The 23,214-nt window shown below is 45.4% G+C and overlaps 1 protein-coding gene across 2 annotated transcripts in view; it reads right to left on the bottom strand.

Moving 5' to 3' along the window:
* ndufa10 (NADH:ubiquinone oxidoreductase subunit A10) overlaps positions 1 to 23,214 on the bottom strand; it is a 99,595-nt gene that overhangs the window by 8,056 nt on the left and 68,325 nt on the right. For both annotated transcript variants that reach the window (XM_070874880.1, XM_070874881.1), the window contains exons 8-9: positions 13,089 to 13,174; positions 1,775 to 1,883 (exon numbers count right to left, since the gene is read on the bottom strand). In XM_070874880.1, the coding sequence (XP_070730981.1) occupies positions 1,775 to 1,883; positions 13,089 to 13,174 (195 nt within the window). The remainder of the gene's footprint in view (positions 1 to 1,774; positions 1,884 to 13,088; positions 13,175 to 23,214) is intronic.

The raw sequence follows: 23,214 nt of genomic DNA, 5'->3' as shown, positions 1-23,214 counted from the left end.
ACACAAGTCAAGGATGACGAGGAAGGATAGTTTATCTTTGTCACAGTCATAAAGGATGTCAGTTGTGACTTTAATGAGAGCCGTTTTGGTACTGTGGCCGGGGATGAAACCTGATTGGAGGGATTCAAACATGGAGTTGCGGGAATGATGGGCACAGATTTGGGAGGCTACAACATGTTCAAGGACTTCAGAGAAAAGGGAGGTTTGAGATGGGGCAGTAGTTTGCAAGTTCGGAGGGGGTCAAGGGTTGTTTTTTTGAGGAGAGGAGTGATGACAACAGATGTGTGTACGAGAGGGACAGTGCCTGAGGAGAGAGAACTGCTAACAATGTCAGCTAATATGGTAGACAAGAGCAGGACTTGATAATGCTTTATGTGGTCCACAGCTAGATCTGGCGGTGAATGGCTAAACCAGTTGTCTGCCATATACATTCAAGCCTGCATCCCTTGGACTGAAGGGACCAATGATGAGAGCAGTACCGGGGGAACGGCCAGGGTGAGAGAGAGCAACTGGTTTAATAGGGATTAGGGCATCAAAGGTGGTGATGAGGATGTGATTGAGCAAATTGGTAGCTGCAGCATTGTTGTGGTGGAGGACCAAAGATTGGGCAGTTGGAATTTCCTAAGTGCAGTTGTAAGAGAGTTGGGAGAACTTTTTTTTCCAGGGGTGGACACAAAGGAAGTAGGGTTGGTTAGGGTTAGGGCTGGTAGAAGGGGGGTGTGGGTGGAGAGCGATAGGAAGAGGTGGTCTGAGATGGCCTTATCTGCGATTGACACAAACAGATCTGTGGAAATTGCTGTTCAAGGCTGAGTGCACAGAGAGATTAGTCTGGACAATGAGTTAACTCCATGGCGGAATGCTTGATGAAGTGGATGTTGTTGAAGTACTGTGAGACCGCTGGCATTAAAGCCATGCTGGTAAGAGCATAAGTTGCACTGGTCAGGAGAATCAGAATGTCAAAAATAGTCCTACAAGGCAAGATGGAACGCCTGAGCAGATCGGGGTTCGGAGAGGAGCAAGAGAAATAAAAGGATGTGCTGAAGAACAGCTTCAATATTAATAGCTGGAAAATCTTGCTTCAGATTGTGTGAACGGATGAGCTACAATAGCCAGTTGAAGCACCATTGCATAAATATCCTGAAGAGGAAATGGCAGCAGTGGACGTGTCAAAAGCAGCTGCCCAATAACCCTAAAGGAACTGTTTGGATCTGCAAAACGTGTGGGAGAGCTGCCTCTTTAATACTGGCCAGCCATACACTCACAGACCAACTTTCTTTGTAACAAGGGTTGCCATATTTCCATATGAAGGATGACGACCACCACCAGCTCTGCATTTGACTGCATTGTAGCTAACCTGGGAGCACTTGATACGATAGCGTAGATCTGCTCATCAACTCTATTGAGGGACACGGTCTCTCTCAAGATGGCAGGATAGAAATTGATGTCCAACATGGAGCAGCAAGTCTTGAGGAACTCAAGTGAAGGGGCAACAAATGGTCTCAGGGCCACATTATGACAAGTGCAAGGGACGTTTTACTCTGCATCATACTATGCTGACCCTGACCTGCAGATATTTGATTCAGCAGCATAGAAAAGAACTTTACTCTGCATATGATCTCTGCTGACCCTGATCTGGGAGTGCTTGAAACTGCCTGTATGAGCAAAAACATACCAATTCATAAACAGAAATTACAATTCTATTTCTGCCTGCAAACGGTTTCCAAATCCAGAAATATTTAAAAACACAAATCCCGGTTTCTGTCGAGTTGCTTACCTGTTTATAGGCATGATACATTTCATCAAACTCGTGAGCTCCAACTGTGACTTCTGGAAGGAACCTGGGGATCGATGTCAGGTCAGCCACACTCTGTTTATCCTCAACCCTACTCAAGGAGAAAAGTTAATGTTAGTTGTTTTTTGTTCCTGTGACAGATGAATAGATGCACCTTGTAAAAATGCACTGAACGTGTGTTACTTTCACAGCTGACAACTTGGTACTAGTCAGAACCATGTTAAGGAGGAACCGTTGGATTAGAAACCATTGCAGGACTTTTTATGTTTTGCCTTAATACCACATCTATTAGTTTCCACAACAACAACGTATCTTTGCATTACTAATAACGACACACACACACAACGTGCGTGATTGACTGTGGGGCAACTTTGCTTGCACAAAAGAACTTATTCAATGTAACAATAGCATCCCCTACTGGTTTTCTGTGGTGCAGCCCACAACTCAATGTCTGATTACAGCATATATCAATTTTTTACAATTCATTATGATGAATGATTTTTCAAATGATTTATTTTGACAGCTAGTGCCTTCTCAATCAAAGCCTACAGTTGAAAGTTTCAATTTCCTTAATACATTCCTCACATTTTGCTGCCAAACTCATGCATCTGTCCTGCTTTCAAATGAAACTGTTCCACTGGCTGAGATAAGGAGACAATTCAAGACTGACAGCACTAATGTTAACAGAAGATCAAAAGAAATGACCAGGATTACAAGGGCATTTTTAATTTTCAGGTGAAACTCAAGTGCACAGCAAAACTTCAGGTTGTGTTGACTTGGTCTCTACTCCAAGGCTCACTTGAAACAAATTCCACAACAGACTACAGAAGGAGCAGAAGACTTGACAAGTTTTTGCCGTATCCCAGAGCCTATGATTGCAAATTTTATGGTATTATATATTCAGAATTAGCTGCTCACATCAAATTCCTCTCTCTTCTATTTTAACAGCGGCATTAAGCCATTTACTTTCACGTGTCCGTTAAAATAAAGATACGTGTTAAGAATTTGTACAACATAAATTTCTAACCTTATAGTTTATATAGTTTAATAATGGATTCATTTAGCTTTTTAAGCTCTGCATTACTAATAGATCTGGGCTGATTTGAGTTTATTTAGCTTTTTGTCTCCTTAAACCCCGGTTTCTGTAAATCAACTCTAACGACACTGCTTCAATACAACTACTTCTCAAGATACAGGTTGGCTCCTGAAGTTAGCCATCCCGATGCAGTCCTACAATCGGACTATCAATTGACAATGATTTTGTGGAAGAAGTCTAAAAAACTTGCTTGAAGACATTTGTTTTGAAGTTAGGAAAAGCAGTAACTGATGTAAACCTCTGCACTGTCCCCTCCAAAATGAGCAATACTATTGTATTTTAATATAAGTGCCCTTTTGTATTTCAGGCTGCAAAGCCTTTCATGCTTTTGTCCATTAAAGCTGCGTCCAGTCTTTCAAATCAGAAAGATCACATGGAACAATGGCAACATTTAGCATGGAGCAGACAGTGACTCAAGCCAAGGACATATTGGTGCCATTTAGAATGAGCCCACATGACATTATTACTAACAGATTACCCCAGTACAAGGCAAAAATGTCTGATGACGTGAGAACACATACCCAGAAGTTGATCCATTTTATAATCAAATGGGCCAGAATTTGCTGGCAAAATAACGGCGAGTTCACAGTATACACCATTATCACGTAAAAAGAAAGTCACAAAAACGGGATCTCGCCTTCAACCTCCCGCTGCATTTCAAGAAATTGCTGGATTTGCACCATAAATACAAATTAAACTCGCCACAGAAAGTTAGGTATTTAACAATGCAAAAACCCTTTTAATTATGAGATTTATGTTCCTGCAATGCCACTTAACCATTGAGGCCCAGAAAGGGAACAACTGAAACTGTGGAGTCTCATTCCAGCAGGCAATAAACTGTTCTTAAATTATTTTTTTTCTGTCTCTTTTTACTCTCTTAATCCAATCATGCTTTCCCTCTCTTTGGGCCCAAGTTTCCACAAGAAAAAAAACGGGCGCCCCTCCAAGCTGGGCGCCCGTTTTTCGCGCCTAAAACGGCACCTAAAAAAATCTTCGGTATTCTCCACCTACTTACAGGTCCTCTGGCCCTCGGCGCAGTCAGCACGAGCTGTGGGGGGGGCGGAGCCAGGTCCCTGCGCTGAAAACAGTGCCGGGACCTCTGCACATGCGCGCTACAGTCGGCACGCAAGTGCAGTAGCTCCAGGCGCCGAACTGTGTGGGAGGGGCCCGAAGCACGCAGCCCCTAGCCCTGGCTGAATGGCCTCACTGGGGCTGTGTCAATGAGGCTCCTCCCACGGCCAGCTCCTGCTCCCCCCCAACCAGACCCGACACTCGATCCCCCCCCCACCACCCCCGCCGACCAGACCCGACCCCCACCCCCCCCACGCCGACCAGACCCGACACCCGCGCGCCCCCCCCCCCCCGCCGACCAGACCCGATCCGACACCCGCTCCCCCCCCCGCCAACCAGACACCCACTCCCCCCCCGCCGACCAGACCCGACCCAACACCCGCTCCCCCCCCCGCCCCGACCCGACACCCGCCTCGACCCGACACCCGCTCTCCCCCCGACTGACCCGACCCGCCCCCCCTTCTCTCTCTCCCCCCCCTTCCCCCCCCGCTCTCCCTCCCTCCGCCCGCTCTCCCTCCCTCCCCCTCCCCCCTCTTTTCCTCCCTCCCCCCCTCTCTCTCTCCCTCCCCCCCCTCTCTCTCTCTCCCTCCCCCTCCCTCCCACCCCCCCCTCTCTCCCTCCCTCCCCCCTCTCTCCCCCCCCTCTCTCCCTCCCTCCCCCCCTCTCTCCCTCCCTCCCCCCTCTCTCTCTCTCTCTCTCTCTCTCTCCCTCCCCCCCCTCTCTCTCTCTCTCTCTCTCCCTCCCCCCTCTCTCTCTCTCTCCCTCCCCCCCCCCCTCTCTCTCTCTCCCTCTCTCCCTCCCTCCTCCCTCTCTCTCCCCCTCCTCCCCGCTCTCTCTCCCCCCCCCCGCTCTCTCCCTCCCTCCCGCTCTCTCCCTCCCTCCCCCCGCTCTCTCCCTCCCTCCCCCGCTCTCTCCCTCCCTCCCCCGCTCTCTCCCTCCCTCCCCCGCTCTCTCCCTCCCTCCCCCGCTCTCTCCCTCCCTCCCCCGCTCTCTCCCTCCCTCCCCCGCTCTCTCCCTCCCTCCCCCGCTCTCTCCCTCCCTCCCCCGCTCTCTCCCTCCCTCCCCCGCTCTCTCCCTCCCTCCCCCGCTCTCTCCCTCCCTCCCCCGCTCTCTCCCTCCCTCCCCCGCTCTCTCCCTCCCTCCCCCGCTCTCTCCCTCCCTCCCCCGCTCTCTCCCTCCCTCCCCCGCTCTCTCCCTCCCTCCCCCGCTCTCTCCCTCCCTCCCCCTCCCGCTCAGCGGCACGAATGGCTGCAGAATTCTCCCTGGCTGAAGCACTTTCACACAGGTAGGAAGATGGTTTATTTAATCTTTTCTTGGCTTATAAATGTTTATTCAGGTTGGATTTATTTGTATAATATTTGTAGAATTATAAATAAGGATTTATTGTCGAATTTAATGAGTTCCCTTCCCCCCCCCCTCCCCCACCTCGTTCTGGACGCCTAATTTGTAACCTGCGCCAGATTTTTTAATGTGTAGAACAGGTTTTTTCAGTTCTACAAAAATCTTCACTGGCTCCATTCTACTTTAGTTTGGAGTACATTTTCACTGTGGAAACTTTCAAATCAGGCGTCAGTGGCCGGACACGTCCCCTTTTGAAGAAAAAATTCTGTTCTAAACTCGAACTGTTCTACCTGACTAGAACTGCAGAAAAAAAAATGTGGAGAATTGCGATTTCTAAAATAGTCCGTTCTCCACCAGTTGCTCCTAAAAATCAGGCGCGAATCATGTGGAAACTTGGGCCCTTTATTACACTATCTAATTTGACTCGAATTCACCCTATTTACTACTCAGTCATTCTTCTATCTTTCTCTATCCATAAATCTCATTGGTTAACGAGATTGACTGTTATAGTTCGTCAACTGAGGTCCCAGATGCCCTGTTGCCCTTGCCGCACCATCAGCTTGCACTTCCAGTAATTTGAGGCGCTAAAAATTTAGAGCTGAAGGGTGCAGAAAACCCCCCCAATATTCAGGGGAACAGAAACAGGCCTTTGGGCCCAACAGGTCTATGACGGTGTTATGCTCCATGTGGTAGCAAGTTGCAGATTCTAACCACACTCCAAATAGAGAGATATCCTATGGAACTATTTTGAAGACGACCACCTGGCGTCCTGGCCAATATTTATAGCTCAACCAACTTCACTAAAACAGAGATTATCTGATTATCATTAGTGAGATCTTACCGTGCACAAATTGGCGGCTGCATTTTTACATTACAATGGGCTAGAATTTGCTGGAGTGAAGCCTAATGAGTTCAGACAACTAGAAAACCTACAGACAAGATGGTGCTCTTTAGACCACTCCACGATATTGGTTATTTTAATATAGTCTAAATATTACAGGTTGGTTTTACTTTTTCTGTTCTGCCATTGATGTGGGATGATGTTACCACGCACAGATTAAATGACGATGATGTCATTACTGCAATTTTATTAACTGGATTTCGATTCAATTTTAATTTAAGGCTAGTGCAAATTAAATTATAACTGGTGAAAGGCAGCAAGCAAGGGTCTCACACTTGCAACGGACAGCACAATGTTAATTCCAATGACAACAAGCAAAGTCAGACCTCTCACAACTTCAAAAACTCAGGACACAGCAGACATCAGAAATCCATATTGGTCACATAGGGCTTGTAAAACTCTTTGCAAATTGAGCACGACCATAAAATAGGAAACAGTGAACCTCTGAACTCAGATTTGTCAACAAATCATGGGGAATGGGGAAAGGAAATGGTCACTTTAATTTTTTTTGAAACTTCAGAAATATTCAGCTCATCCTTTCTTTAGAATGTGAAAGTGCAGCTTGAGACAGACTTTTGCTCTAATATTCCCCCTCTGTCGGTAAGCACCAAAATCAGTGATCACACCTGCCAAGAGGTCACAGACACAAACTCTCAACTCCATAGCTTTCTATGCTAACCTGTGTTTCTTTAGGTAATACTGGAAATACGGTGCAGCATTCCGATTAAATGTAGTTTTGAACCAAGGCAAATTTGGCAGGTTGCAGTTATCGTGTTTAAGCGGCAAGCATTTTATGCAAGGACTGTGGCAGGTATTGATACACATATGCTGACCCAACTATGGGACATTTAGTTTACTTGTAAAGTTTGCAACATATCATGGATCAGTGCTAAAGTGTGAATCTACAGGCTACCTGGGGACTAGTCTCTTACGTCAAGTGTAAAAGTCCTTAGCTCCTTGAACTCTAATTCATATGTTTTTGCTGGCCTCATTTGCTCTCTACATGTTCAGCTAGAGAGCATATGATTGGTTACTGCCATTGCTATATAACCTACAGCACAGCTTGCTGTTTGTATACTTGTCCCGAAGGACAACCTATGATGATAATATTCCGGAAGTTTGTCATCTAGTGCCAGTGCCTTAATCGCTTCAGAAACCTGAAAAAGAAAGAGAAGCCCAGACAAGTTCACAGAATGATCAATCTAACCCATTGCTACTGAGAGGCAATCCTTGGTAGCAAGAGTTTAACGCAGGCAGCAGAGCATCTAAGGGGGGGGGGGGGGGAGGAGGGGGGGGCGGAAATGGAAGCAAAAGAACTTGCACAGTGATGTAATTCCTAACACTTCATATAATATGGGAGTGAGAAACTACATACGCTACTGCCGGTCTGCAATGTTATAATATTTTCATCTGCCCACAGCCTGTCAAACTAATGCTCCAGTGTTCGAATGGTGCAGAATGAATAATATTTCCCCAGGTGGAACTGGTTAGTGGTCACAAATAGCGATTCATGTGGTGCTTACACCTCACTCCAAATCTCATCTGGTTTGCTGATACTGTAAACTAGATTTGATCTTTAGAGGGCCCCACTGCACAGCAGTTGACCTTATCCTTGGAAAACGTACTCCTTAATATGAATATGGAATTTAAAAGTCATGGTTTTTGTTGGAACGATAAAATGCTGCAAAAGCCAACAACGAATTCCAGACAGACATTTATGTTATTGTGGATTTACTATTTTCTAAGCTGCACTTTAGATATAAAAGAAAATAAACACAGTTTCTGTAAAGCCAAGGACCATTTCCAATCTAAAAGGGCAAAGCAATCTGATGCTTGGCCTTTAGACAATGGCAGCCTGCACTCAGACAGAAACAGGAACAGCACTCCTCTTAACCACACAGCCAAAATCAATTTCCTTAGTACAGAACGGAGAGGGACAGTAATTACTGGAATATACAAATATATGAAAGGACAGATGGGAAAAGTCAGCATGGATTTATGAAGGGGAAGACATGTTTGGCAAATTTGCTAGACTTCTTTGAGGTTGTAACAAACAGGATGGATAAAGGGGAACCAGTGGATGTGGTATATTTGGACTTCCAGAAGGCATGTGACAAGGTGCCACATAAAAGGTTACAGCACAAGATAAAAGTTCACGGGGTTCAGGGTAATATATTAGCATGGATAGAGGATTGGCTAAGAAACAGAGATCAAGAGTCGGGATAAATGGTTCATTCTCTGGTTGGCAACCAGTAACTAGTGGGGTGCCGCAGGGACCAGTGCTGGGACCCCAACTATTTACAATCTATATTAATGACTTGGAAGAAGGGACCAAGTGTAATGTAGCCAAGTTTGCTGATGATACAAAGATGGGAGGAAAAGCAATGCATGAGGAGGACACAAAAAAATCTGCAAACGGACATAGACAGGCTAAGTGAGTGGGCAAAAATTTGGCAGGTGGAGTTCAATGTCGGAAAGTGTGAGGTCATGCACTTTGGCAGAAAACAATCAAAGAGCAAGTTATTATTTAAATGGAGAAAGATTGCAAAGTGCCGCAGTACAGTGGGACCTGGGGGTACTTGTGCATGAAACACAAAAGGACAGTATGCAGGTACAGCAAGTGATCAGGAAGCCCAATGGTTTCTTGGCCTTTATTGCAAAGGGGATGGAGTATAAAAGCAGGGAAGTCTTGCTACAGCTATATAAGGTATTGGTGAGGCCACACCTGGAATACTGCATGCAGTTTTGGTTTCCATATTTACGAAAGGATATACTTGCTTTGGAGGCAGTTCAGAGAAGGTTCACTAGGTTGATTCCGGGGATGAGGGGGTTGATTTATGAGGAAAGGTCAAGTAGGTTGGGCCTCTACTCATTGGAATTCAGAAGAATGAGAGGTGATCTTATCGAGACATATAAGATTATGAGGGGGCTTGACAAGGTGGATGCAGAGAGGATGTTTCCACTGATGGGGGGGGGGGGGGGGAGACTAGAACTAGAGGGCATGATCTTAGAATAAGGGGCCGCCCATTTAAAACAGAGATGAGGAGAAATTTCTTCTCTGAGGGTTGTAAATCTGTGGAATTCACCGCCTCGGAGAGCTGTGGAAGCTGGGACATTGAATAAATTTAAGACAGAAATAGACAGTTTCTTAAACGATAAGGGGATAAGGGGATATGGGGAGCGGGTGGGGAAGTGGAGCTGAGTCTATGATCAGTTCAGCCATGATCTTATTGAATGGCGCAGCAGGCTCGCGGGACCGTATGGCCGACTCTTGCTCCTATTTCTTATGTAAAAGACCAGCTGGTCGAACAAGCCTGCCTCCAACAGTCACAATGCATCTAAGCATCATGATCTTCAATATACAAAACCTGCCAAGATGCCTAGTGTAGTAGTAAGAAGGCAAGAACAATGAACCATAAGAGTTTATAAGGGATAATTGAAGGCTTGGATGAAGAGATGGGTTTTGATAGGCTGCTTTTAAAAGCAGAGAAAGTGACCAGAATGGGTTTAGGCATGGAGTTCCAGAGCAGGGACTAGGCACCTGAAAACTCTGCCACCGGTGGTAGGACAGAGAGAGGGGAAAGCACAGAGGACCAAAGTGGGAAGACCTAAATGCATGGGAGCGAAAGCAAGACCTGGTTTCTCAACCACGTTCCTTTTCTCAGCACCTGTTCTCCAGCTCTAACTCATTCCACATGGATTCCAGCTTAAATTTCACCCTGCCAACCCATGATCACTGCTATCTCAGTGATATTCTAAATTCCTCTAACCACTGTTCTCGCCGCTTCATAAAATCCACCTTCTCCCCCCATGTGCCACTATATACATGCTCCTGACCTTTGTCTTCAGTAGCACTAACGTTATTTCAGAGTTGTCTTGGTTCAGTTCCATTTCATCTTTCGCCTCACCTACCGTTTAAACAAAAAACTTTTTTTCCTTCCTTATAAGTGGCAAAGACCACAACCTTTAACAGCTCTTGAACGTCAGCCCATTTCCTGACCCCTCCACTTACTTCCCATCCTCCCTCACCTTTCAATCTGATCCCTTGCCGTATTTTCACTATCCCCACTGACCTAGCCCTCTCTGACCATCTTTCCCAAGGGCCTTAACTTTATTCGTCTACCTCACTGAAATCCAAGCTAGACATGATGCTGAGCTCCTCCTCTTCTGCCTTTGCCTCTTTTTCTTAGCCAGGATGCTTCCCCTACACATTTTATCATTTCTCATGTCTTCAGCCTAGACTTCCCTCTCTAGCCTCCTACCCTTTTGATGGTTTGATTTAGAACTGCCGGTGTGATATCGGCTGCGTCAGTTTCTTCACTCCCCTCACTCACTGTAATCCATCTCCCTCTGGACTTGTAGCAATCAGTTCTATCGGGTCCAAACCGGACATCATCAAACCCATTGCCAAAGGGTGCACTGTTGTTGTATGGCAAAAGGACCTCAACCTCGCTGAGGCTGAACACCAACTCTAACAAGTCTTCCTACTTCCCCCGAAATATGACCCCGCTGCTGTTCTTTGCAAGCTCCTTGCCCGGATCTTTAAAATCACTGGGATTATTTCCATGGATTGGAAGGATGCTCATGTAATTCTGATGTCCAGGAAACTATAGACCCATTAGTCAGACATCAAGTTATAGGTAAGATGTGGAGGAGTTTATAAAGAGATGCTCTTTATGATCACTTAGAACAGAAGGAGCCATCAGTGGCACTCAACATGAGTCTGGGAAAAAAGGTTGTATCTTACTAATTTGCTAGAAATATTTTGAAGTTACTGGATTAGTGAATGAGGGTATCCCAGTAGAAATTATCTACTTGGATTTCAGAAAGCCTTTGATATGGTACCGCACAATAGGATACTCTACAAGACAGGTTCTTGTGGAATCAGTGGGAAGTTGCTGCTTTGGATTAAGAATTGGCTAGTCTCATTGGCAGAAAGTTGTAACTAATGGCCATGGATCTGATTGACAGCCGGTAACCTGCGGTGTCCTGCATGGATTGGTGTTGGAGCTAATGCTTTAACTATTTTCATCAATGACCTGCATAGAGGTTTGGGGGAATGCTCCGCAAGTTTGTGAATAATTCAAAAATGAGAGTGGGTTAGGACATTGGGGAACAAATCTCCATAAGCAGATTTGGATTCACTGGGGGAATGGGCCAAAATCTGAAAAATAGTTAACCTATTAATAAGTGGAGTGAAGAAAAAGAGATTTCATTCATATAGCACCATTCACGACCTCAGGACGTCTCAAATCATTTTACAGCTAATGAAGTACTTTTGAAGTGTAGTCACTGTTGTAATGTAGGAAACACGGCAGCCAATTTGCACACAGCAAGCTCCCAAAAAGAGCAATGATCAGATATTCTGTTTCAGTGATGTTGATTGAAGGATATGATGATGAAGAATCTTTGGTCAAGATACCGGGGATAACTCCCCTACTCTTCAAAATAGTGTCATAGGATCTTTTATGTCCACCCAAGAGAGCAGACGGAGCTTTGGTTTAACATCTCATCTGAAATCAAGCACCTCCGACTGTATAACACTCCATCCATCCCCCCCACAGCCTCCAACCTCGCACAGTCCGCTTTGACCTCCTCCCCAAGATCCACAAAATAGGTATTATAATCCATAATTCACTAAAAGCTCATGATCAATGCCAAGAAGCCTTAGCCAAATCAAATAAGAGTATTAGATAGTAGTAAAAGGACTATTCAATATAAAACAAAGCACACCATCTTATCCTTGTACAATACCTTGGTTAGATCACATTTATTGTGCCCAGTTTTGGTCCCCACATACAGTTTCTGATATGGAGACAATGAAAAAGGTTCCGAAGACGACCGTGAATAAACTCTTAGGTACTCAGAGATTTTAAAAACCTGGTTTATTGACTTTAGAGATATGTAGATTTAGAGGGGATTTGGTAGAGGTATATAAAAATAGTTAATTAATTTGATTATTTCTCTTTAATCTCAATTTAATAGATCAGGGTAGACTTTTGGAAAAAGTTGCCAGCTTGTGAGGTGAGTGCTGACGCTCAAACCTTCAAGACCATATTTTTTTATTAAAAGGTAGGTGAAATACCAGACAACACAAGTATGGCTAATGTGATTGCCAAGACTTGTTTTTAATCACCTAAGGGTCAGAGATAAATTTTCCAGATCCATATTCTAATTAGGCATAACTTTTTTTTGCCTCTTTCAAGAGGTTTCATGGCTTCTGGTGGGTAGGGTGTATATAATCGTAATGCTTTACCGATCATGACTGTGTGGGACAAGTTTGATATACAGGTACAGTGTCCCGAATCCGGCAACCACAGGACCGAGGCCGTGCCGGTTTCCGTATTTTTCCGGATTTCGGAGAAGAAAATTTCATGCCCTGAATCCGGCAACCATAGGGGCCGATTTGCATTATTTTTCCTGATTTCAGAGAAGAAAATCCCACATCCCGAATCCGGCAACCTTGGGGCAGAGGCCGTGCCGGTTTTCGTATTTTTCCAGATTTCGGGTCAGACATTAAAACAACATGTGAGTCAGATCGGGCCAAGGGGAGCACGAATCAGGTCACACGTGGGTCGGGATCGAAGGTCATTCGGCAAGGTTCAGACCAATCGCATGTCGGAAGACTCTATCTGCAATGTACATTTCCTACATCTTTATTTTTCTTCAAATCTCCAATTTTATCTACATCTTTGACTGGAATTTAGGTTATCTTCACAGTATTGTGAATATAACATAAGAAATAGGATCAGGAGTAGGCCAACTAGCCCCTCAAGCCTGCTCCGCCATTTAATAAGATCATGGCTGACCTGGAACTCCTCAGGACAACTGTGAATGCTATTAATAGCCCCCATCCCACACCAATTAAGTGTGACCCATATACTCACAGCAGTCTGAGCTTATGGAAGGAAACATTACTTTGCTCCAGCCACGGTCCTTTATCCCATTTCAAGAGCTCGATGTCTTCAGCAACCTGCAATTACAGCAGTAGTAGTTTGGTCAGAGACTGCATATCAATGTTTATTATCCTAATGGCATATAGGGAAAGGACTGGGAAAACATAAGAAATAAGAGCAGGAGTCGGCCATTTGCCCCATCGAGCCTGCTCCGCCATTTAATATGATGGCTGATCTGATCATGGACGCAGCTCCACTTCCCTGCCCGCTCCCCATAACCCTTTGTTCCCCTATCGCTCAAAAATCTGTCTATCTCCGCCTTAATATATTCAGTGACCCAGCCTCCACAACTCTCTGGGTCAGAGAATTCCACAGATTTACAACCCTGACAAGAGTCGAAATTCCACCTCATCTCAGTTTTAAATGGGTGGTCCCTTATTCTGAGACTATGTCCCCGGGTTTTAGTTTCCCCTATGAGTGGAAATATCCTCTCTGCATCCACCTTGTCGATCCCCCTCATTATCTTATATATTTCGATAAGATCCCCGCTCATTCTTCTGAACTCCAATGAGAATAGGCCCAACCTACTCAACCTATCTTCATAAGTTAACCCCCTCATCTTCGGAATCAACCTAGTGAACCTTCTCTGAACTGCCTCCAAAGCAAGTATATCCTTTCTTAAATACGGAGACCATAACTGTACGCGGTACTCTAAGTGTGGCCTCACCAATACCCTGTGCAGTTGTGACAGGACTTCTCTGCTTTGATCAGATTAGATAGCTCCAGTAGAACAACTAGCATTGGCACAAACATATGAACTGAATGGCTTCCTTTAAGGGGTTAGCCTGGACTCAACAAGAACTTCCATTTATATAGAATCTTTAATCCAGTAAAACGTCCCAAGGCGCTTCACAGGAGTGATATCAAACAAAACTTGACACTGAGCCGTGAAAGGAGATATTAGGAATGGTGATCAGAGGTAGATTTTAAGGAGCATTTTAAAAAGGAGAGTCAGTCGGTTTAGGGAGGCAAATCCAGAGCCTAGAGCCCAGACAGCTGAAGGCACGGCCACCAATAGTGGAGTGATTAAAAAATTCAGTAGTAGCGTTCTCACCCAAGTCAGAAGTTCATGGGTTCAAGAGTTCCCAATGTCCTGGCTGATATTTATTCCTCAGCCAACATCACAAACAGATCTGGCTATTCATCACATTGATACTTGTGGGATCGTACTGTGCATAAACTGTCTGCCATGTTTGTTTACACAACAGTGACTACACCTCAAAAGTAAGCCATTGGCTGTAAAGCACTTTGGAGTGTTCAGAGGATGTAAATGATGCTGTATAAGTGCAAGTTTTTTCTTTCTTCTGTATTGTTGGCCCCAAGTTTCCACACGCGGCGAAAAAGGCGCACCTCAGAGCTGGGCGCCTGTTTTTCGCGCCGAAAACGGCGCCAGAAACGCTTAAAATCTGAGCAAAACAAATTAGCCATGTTAAAAAACAAGTCAATCTCTTGGGTCTAACCCACCCTATTAAGACTGGAACTGCATTGTGGCTCAGATCTTTGACTCGTCATTATAAGAATTATGTACTTTATGCATCCAATCACCTAGGCACCAAACCAGCTAATATATACAGAGAGCTGCTGGAACCACAAAAGTTTACTTGCAAGTGCCATTTAACATCCAAGTATAAACCATGCTGGTTGGGCATTACAAGCTCAAGGTTTGAGGAGAACAGGTTATTTTCAGTGATTAGCACCGAAGAGACTGTCCATACATCTTGAACAAAGAGAGAGATGCCCTTCAGCACTAGTGCAGTTTTAGGTTTGCAAAACAAAGTTTAATATCCAACTATTAATCACATGTTAAAATGTTTCTGAAAGATTAAAGCGGTTCAACATTCTTATTGCTACCCTTGGATTATAGGGTCAAAATCTTGCTCGTTACATATTTAAACTAGACAGCAAATTATTATTTTATAGCACGTGTGCAATTATTGAATTGCTACAGTGGTCCACAGATCATTCTTGTATTAAGTGGTGGGGTTGAAACGAGGAGAAAAAAAAAGTGTTCACTAACAGCTTGCAGATGATATCGGAGCTGGCTGCTACTGCAAACAGTGAAGTAAAGCATTAGAGGACACGCAATTCACAGCTTGGCTCTGCTTAGAAGTGGATCTGTCAACGCTCTAGATTCAGAATGGAAACTATGATATCCACATTACGCTTAACACGCAAACCTGGATCCTGACAGGGGATCTGAATACAGTGGGGAAACTAAATGAAGAGTTGAGAGCACAAGTGTATACAGTAGGATTTCAATGAAGTACACCTATGAAAACTTGAATGGCAACTCCATCCAATCTAAACTTATACCTATTATTAGAAAAATGGTACAGCGACAACTACAACTATATACAATCTGGCTGGGGAGTCTAGAACTAGGGCGCATAGTCTCAGGATAAGGGGTCGGCCAGTTAAGACTGAGATGAGGAGGAATTTTGTCACAAAGGGTTGAGAATCTTTGGAATTCTCTACCCTAGACGGCTGTGGATACTGAGTCACTGAGTATATTCAAGGCGGAGATAGATCATGGGATCTGGGCGTTGCTCTTAAGTCCAACATTTATTGCCCATCCCCAAATTCCCCTTGAGAAGGTGGTGGTGAGTCGCCTTCTTGAACCGCTGCAGTCCGTGTGATAAAGGTACTCGCACAGTGCTGTTAGGGAGAGAGTTCCAGGATTTAGACTCACGACGACGAAGGGACGGCGATATACTTCCAAGTCAGGATGGTGTGTGACTTGGAGGGGAAATTGCAGGTGCTGGTGCTCCCATGCGCCTGCTGCCCTTGTCCTTCTAGGTGGTAGAGGTCGTGAGTTTGGGAGGTGCTGTCGAAGAAGCCTGTAGTGCATCTTGTAGATGGTACACACTGCAGCCATGGTGCGCCGGTGATGGAGTGAGTGAATGTTTAAGGTGGTGGATGGGCTGCCAATCAAGCAGGCTGTTTTGTCCTGGATGGTTAAACGGGAATGTGTATCGTCACTAAATCCGAATTATTATGGAAGATATATGCACGCTCAGCAGGGCCTCTGCTGTTTCCTTCTTAGGATATTTTATATGCTTTAAAATAAAAAGGTCATTGGCAACATGGGATTATTTTAAAAATGTTTCAGGGATGTGGGCATCGCTGGCAAGGCCGGCATTTGTTGCCCATCCCTAATTGCGCCCATCCCTAATTGCCCTTGAGAAAGGGGTGGTGGTGAGCCGCCTACTTGAACCGCTGCAGTCCATATGGTAAAGGTACTCCCAACAGTGTTGTTAGGGAGGGAGTTCCAGGATTTTGACCCAGTGACGATGAAGGAACGGCGATATACTTCCAAGTCAGGAAGGCTGTAGCTTGGAGGGGAACTTGGAGGTGAGGAGGTGATGGTGTTCCCATGCGCCTGCTGCTCTTGTGGTAGAGGTCGTGGGTTTGAGACCAGTTGCCGAAGAAGCCTTGGTGAGTTGCTGCAGTGCATCTTATAAATGGTACACATTGCAGCCACGGTATGCCGGTGGTGGATGGACTAAATGTTTAAGGTGGTGGATGGGGTGCCATTCAAGTGGGCTGCCTTGTCCTGGATGGTATCAAGCTTCTTGAGTGTTGTTGGAGCTGCACTCATCCAGGCAAGTGGAGAGTATTCCATCACACTCCTGACTTGTGTCTTGTAGATGGTGGAAAGGCTTTGGGGAGTCAGAAGGTGAGGCACGCACCACAGAATACACAGCCTCTGACCTGCTCTTGTTGCCACAGTATTTATGTGGCTGGTCCAGTTAAGTTTCTGGTCAATGGTGACCCCCAGGATGTTGATGGTGAGGGATTCAGCGATGCTAATGCCATTGAATATCTAAGGGAAGTGATTAGACTCTCGCTTGTTGGAGATAGCCGTTGCACTTGTGTGGCGTGAATGTCACTTGCCACTTATCAACCCAAGCCTGAATGTCGCCCAGGTCTTGCTGTAAGTGGGCATGACTGCTTCATTGTGAGGAGTTGCGAATGGCACTGAACACTGTGCCATCATCAGCGAACATCCCCAGGTCTTTCTGCATTCAGGCATGGACTGCTTCATTATCTGAGGAGATTCAAATGGCACTGAACCATCATAGGCAGTCTCTCGGAATCGAGGAAGACTTGCTTCCACTCCTGAAGTGAGTTCTTTGGTGGCTGAACAGTTCAATACGAGAGCCATAGACTCTGTCACAGGTGAGACAGACATTCGTCGAGGGAAGGGGTGGGTGGGGCTGGTTTGCCGCGCGCTCCTTAAGCTGCCTGCACTTGACCTCTTCATGCTCTAACCCTAATACTGTGCAGTCATCAGCGAACATCTCCACTTCTGACCTTATGATGGAGGGAAGGTCATTTATGAAGCAGCTGAAGATGGTTGAGCCCAGGACATTACCCTAAGGAACTCCTGCAGTGATGTCCTGGGGCTGTGATGATTGATCTCCAACCACCACAGCCATCTTCCTTTCTGCTAGGTATGACTCCAGCCAGTGGAGAGTTTTCCCCGATTCCCATTGACTTCAGTTTTACTAGGGCTCCTTGATGCCACACTCTGTCAAATGCTGCCTTGATGTCAAGGGCAGTCACGCTCACCTCACCTCTGAAATTCAGCTCTTTTGTCCATGCTTGGACCAAGGCTATAATGAGGTCTGGAGCAGAGTGGCCCTGACGGAACCCAAACTGGGCATTGATGAGCTGGTTATTGGTGAGTAAGTGCTGCTTGATCTTCGACGAGACCTTCCATCACTTTGCTAATGTTTGAGAATAGATTGATGGGGCGGTAATTTTCCGGATTGGATTTGTTCTCCTTTTTGTGGAAAGGACATACCTGGGCAGTTTACCACATTGTCGGATAGATGCCAGTGTTGTAGCTGTACAGGAACAGCTTGGCTAGAGGCGCAGCTAGTTCTGGAGCACAAGTCTTCAGCATGACAGCCGAGATGTTGTTGGGGCCCTTTGCTATATCCAGTGCACTGAGCCGTTTCTTGATATCACGTGAAGGGAATCGAAGTGGCTGAAGACTGGCTTCTGTGATGATGAGGACCTCAGGAGGAGGTCGAGATGGATCATCGACTCTGCACTTGCGTCTTGCGCATTCAGAGACTGAACTCCAAGTCACAGTCAACATCTTCACTGAGGCGTACGAAAGCATGGGTCTTACACGAAACATCCGTAAGACAAAGGTCCTCCACCAACCTGACCCCACCATACAACACTGCCCCCCAGTCATCAAGATCCACGGCGGGCCCTAGACAATGTGGACCACTTTCCATATCTCAGGAGTATATTATCAGCAAGGGCAGACATCGACGGTGAGGTTCAACACCGCCTCCAGTGCGCCAGCGCAGCCTTTGGCCACCTGAGAAAGAGAGTGTTCGAAGATCAGGCCCTCAAATCTGGCACCAAGCTCATGGTCTACAGGGCTGTAGTGATACCCACCCTCCTGTATGGCTCAGAGACGTGGACCATATACAGTAGACACCTCAAATTGCTGGAGAAATACCACCAACGATGTCTCCACAAGATCCTGCAAATCCCCTGGGTTAATGTCCTCGATCAGGCCAATATCCCCAGCATCGAAGCACTGACCACACTTGACCAGCTCCATTGGGTGGGTCGCATTGTTCGCATGCCTGACACAAGACTCCCAATGAAAGCGCTCTACTCAGAACTCCTACACGGCAAGCGAACCCCAGGTGAGCAGAGGAAACATTTTAAGGACACCCTCAAAGCCTCCTTGATAAAATGCAACATCCCCACCGACACCTGGGAGTCCCTCGCCAAAGACCGCCCTAAGTGGAGGAAGAGCACCTTGAGTCTCATTGCTGAGAGCGTGCAGAAATCAAGTGCAGGCAGCGGAAGGAACGTGCAGCAAACCAGACTCCCCATCCACCCTTTCTTTCAACGACTGTCTGACCCACCTGTGACAAAGACTGTAATTCCCGTATTAGACTGTTGAGTCACCTAAGAACTCACTTTTAGAGTGGAAGCAAGTCTTCCTCGATTTTGAGGGAGGGACTGCCTATGATAATGACTTCTAGCTGAAGATGGTTGCAAACTTTTTAGAGTTGTCTTTTGCATTCATGTGCTGGGCTCCGCCATCATCGAGGATAGAGATATTCATGGAGCCCCCTCCTCCAGTTAGTTGTTTAATGGTCCCCCACCATTCACAATTGGATGTGGCAGGACCGCAGAGGTTTGATCTGATCCGTTGATTATGGGATCGCTTAGCTCTGTCTATAGCATGCAGCTTCCGCTGCTTAGCATGCATGTAGTCTTGTATTGCAGTTTCCCAGGTTGGTACCTCATTTTTAAGTACGCCTGGTGGAGCGGCTCTTCTGCACTCTCATTGAACCAGGGTTGATGGTAACAGTGAGGGTCATGCCGGGCAATGAAGTTGTGGGGGAATACAATTCTGCTGCTGTTGATGACCCACAGCGCCTCATGGATGCCCAGTTTGGAGCTGCTATATCTGTTCTGAATCTGTCCCATTTAGCACAATGGTACTGCCACAGAACACAATGGACGGTGTCCTCAGTGTGAAGATGGGATTTTGTCAGTGGGACAGGACATACCCAGGTATGTTGATGGGGAGTTTGGGACATTGGCTGAAAGCTATGAGTCTGTTGCTTGACTAGTCTGTGGAACAGCTCTCCCAATTTTGGCACAAGTCCCCAGATGTTGGTGTTTGCAGGGTTGACGTGACTGAGTGTGCCATTGTCGTGTCCATAGCTGGTGCCGAGGTCAATGCTGGGTGGTCCTTCCAGTTTTATTCTTATTATTGCTTTTTGCATGGTTGTGTACTCGGTCATTAGCTTGCTAGGGCAGAGGGCAGTTAAGAGTCAACCACATTGCTGTGGGTCTGAAGTCACATATAGGCCAGACCGGGTAAGGACGGCAGATTTCCTTCTCTCAGTGACATTAGTGAACCAGTTAGTTTCACAGTCATCATTACTGATACAAGCTTTTTCTTACAGATTTTTATTTAATTAACTGAATTTAAATCCCAGTTGCCGTGGTGGGATTTGAACTCACATCTCTGGATCATTAGCTCAGGCCTCTGGATTACTAGTCCCATAACTTAATCACTATGCTATCGTTCCCTACGGCTGTTTTGTTCTTATGTTTTTATATAAAACAAAAAAATGTTAAACACTAGAATAACAGACTATTGTGGCTTTTAATAGTTGAACTCCAGCAAATTTCAAAACAGAGTATTTCTAAAATGAACAGAATTATTTTTTGGGGGCTGGCTTGGGTGGTTATTTGCATCACTATTGAACTTAGCACAACACTGAGAAATCGGTATAGGAACTGCCTTTTCATCCCTGGATCCTGGATTCAAATCCAGCCCAAATTGACAAAACAAAAATTTCCTCTCCATCAACTGTAAAGGTTATACACAAGATGAATTTGGACAATCTTGGCCTAGTTCTTATTACAATTGACCAAAATTGACCAAAACTGAGGAAAAACTGGCAGCTTCATTTCCAGGGCTTAAGTTTGGCTGGTGAGAGAAATGGCAGCATCATACTGATGTAATAGAGGGCCACTTCTGAGACTGGGATTAAGCTGAGGGATCTTCAGTCTGCATCTGGCCTGTTCTAGTGAGATCCAGGAGGCTTCATGCCAGACAGCATTTAAATAGCGCAATAGTGACAAAAAAGACTTAAACCCGTCCAGTTTCAAAATACAAACTCTTACATAGATGTAATTGCACAATCCATTTAAGATTGCTCAAGCAATATATCATTAATACTTTGGTAAAGGAGGTTAAAAAGTGCAAAGAGGGAGGAAAGTTTCCGTTGCATTGTGATAATAAAGTTAATACTTTCTGGTGGAGGTTTTAACAACGTCAAATTCACTTAAAATGAAATAAACAGGGCTCAAGCAGGCTCTTTCAGCTTGTTTATTCTGGCGAGTATAGTTTCAGCAGTGTAACGTATACCGCTGAAATAGTTTCCTGGGTAAATGCAATATCCAGAACAAAAAATGTTGAAAGGTTTTGCTCCGTGTGGTTTGTTTTATTTTAACTGAAATAACCAAGACAAAATGTAGAAGTTAATGGCCTTTGATATTTGGATCAAAAAAAATCTTAGATCAATCTGGATTAGTTGAGGGTCAGTAACACACTTTGCACAAACAGTCTCAATACTGAGGCCTGGTTTATAGTACTATTTTCAAGTTTTCTCAATTCAAAATGAATTCTAAAAACCACAATCATGTTTTGATTTAAAAATTTTTAAAGTATTAAATGTATTTTGTAGCCTCAAAAGGAAACAGGTGCTCCAATAGTGGTTATTGCAGTTACTGAAAACAATTCCTTTGCAAAAGCTGACTGAGCATTTCATTCAAAGTAAAATTTGAACCTGCCAAAGCACTGCAGCAGCCCTTATTACATAGAATTACGAAGAGTTGTTTCAGTGCTGTGGCAGGTGCATCCCCAATTTCCTTCACCCCATCATTGGCAGCCGTACCTTCAGTTGGCTCGACCCTAAGCTATGAAATTCCCTCCAAAATGCAGTTGTTGTTGCTGACAAATGCCATTGACATTTTTAAATGACACACCACTAGATCGATCCCATCAAGAAAAATTGCTTGCCAAATTAGTTTGGGATTTATCCCAATGCCTTGATCCACGTTCATAGCTAGACGTCAGTTTTCATTCACAAATTGAGTCTCTTTTGAACTGAAACCTGCTGCCATGAATGGATTTATGTCCAGGTTCAACAATAACATAACCATGATAAATTGTTTACTGGCGAATATGTAGGATGTCCATCTGTCAACCCAGAAATGAAAAACATCAATCCAATGCATACAAGTGAGAATTAATGGGTCAGATTTATTTATAGATGGAATAATGTCATCATCATCATCATCATAGGCAGTCCCTCGGAATCGAGGAAGACTTTATTCATATACAACAGGGAGTGGAAGCAAGAGTCTAACTGGATAGTGTGAGCTCAAAGTAAAGTGTGACCTTAGTCTTTTATTGCAGGTCTCCAGAGTGCCTCTCCAGCCTGTGAGGCCTCCTTGAGTACCTGTGCTCCCAAGGGATTGTGGGATCCCTTGGGACTCCAGGGGATGAGCCCTCTGGTGGCTGTACAAGGTATATACAAGTTTACATACATAACACTCCCAAAGTGAGTTCTCTGGTGGCTGAACAGTCCAATACGAGAGCCACAGACTCTGTCACAGGTGGGACAGATATTCGTCGAGGGAAAGGGTGGGTGGGACTGGTTTGCCGCGCGCTACTTACGCTGTCTGCGCCTGACCTCTTCACGCTCTTTGCGCTGAGACTCAAAGAACTCAACGCCCTCCCAGATGCACTTTCTCCACCTCGGGCGCTGTTCGGCCAGGGTCTCTCAGGTGTCAGTGGTGACGTCGCACTTTACTAGGGAGGCTTTGAGGGTGTTCTTGTAATGCTTCCGCTGCCCACCTTTGGCTCATTTACCATGAAGGAGCTCCGCATAAAGCTTTTGCTGAGGGAGTCTCGTATCTGGCATGCGAACTATGTGGCGTGCCCAGCGAAGCTGATTGAGTGTGGTCAGTGCTTCAATACTGGGGATGTCAGCCTGGACGAGGACATTGATTTTGGTGCACCTGTCCTCCCAGAGGATTTGCAGGATCTTGCGGAGACATTGTTGGTGATGTATCTCCAGCGACTTGAGGTGCCTTCTATACATAGTCCATCGTACAATGTACAGAAGCAAAAGGACACAAAAGATATAGTACAATTACCAACTTTACACAAATGCCAGGCAAGGACTATCTAAAACAAGAGAGTCCAACCACCTCCCCATAACTGTCAACAGCATTACCATCGTCGAATCTGCCACCATCAAAATCCTGGGGTCACCATTGACCAGAAACTTAACTGGTCCAAACACTTAAATACTGTGGCTACAAGAGCAGGTCAAAGGCTGGGTATTCTGCGGCAGGTAACTCAACTACTGGCTCCCCAAAGCCTTTCCACCATCAGCAGTGTGATGGAATACTCTCCACTTGCTTGGATGACTGCAGCTTCAACAAATCAAGAAGCTCGACACCATCCAGGACAAAGCAGCTCACTTGA

This window comes from Pristiophorus japonicus, chromosome 3 (genome assembly GCF_044704955.1).
Source record: "Pristiophorus japonicus isolate sPriJap1 chromosome 3, sPriJap1.hap1, whole genome shotgun sequence".
NCBI lineage: Eukaryota > Metazoa > Chordata > Chondrichthyes > Pristiophoridae > Pristiophorus > Pristiophorus japonicus.
Note: the sequence above shows the minus strand (reverse complement) of the source record. Positions and strands in the feature narration are given on the sequence as shown.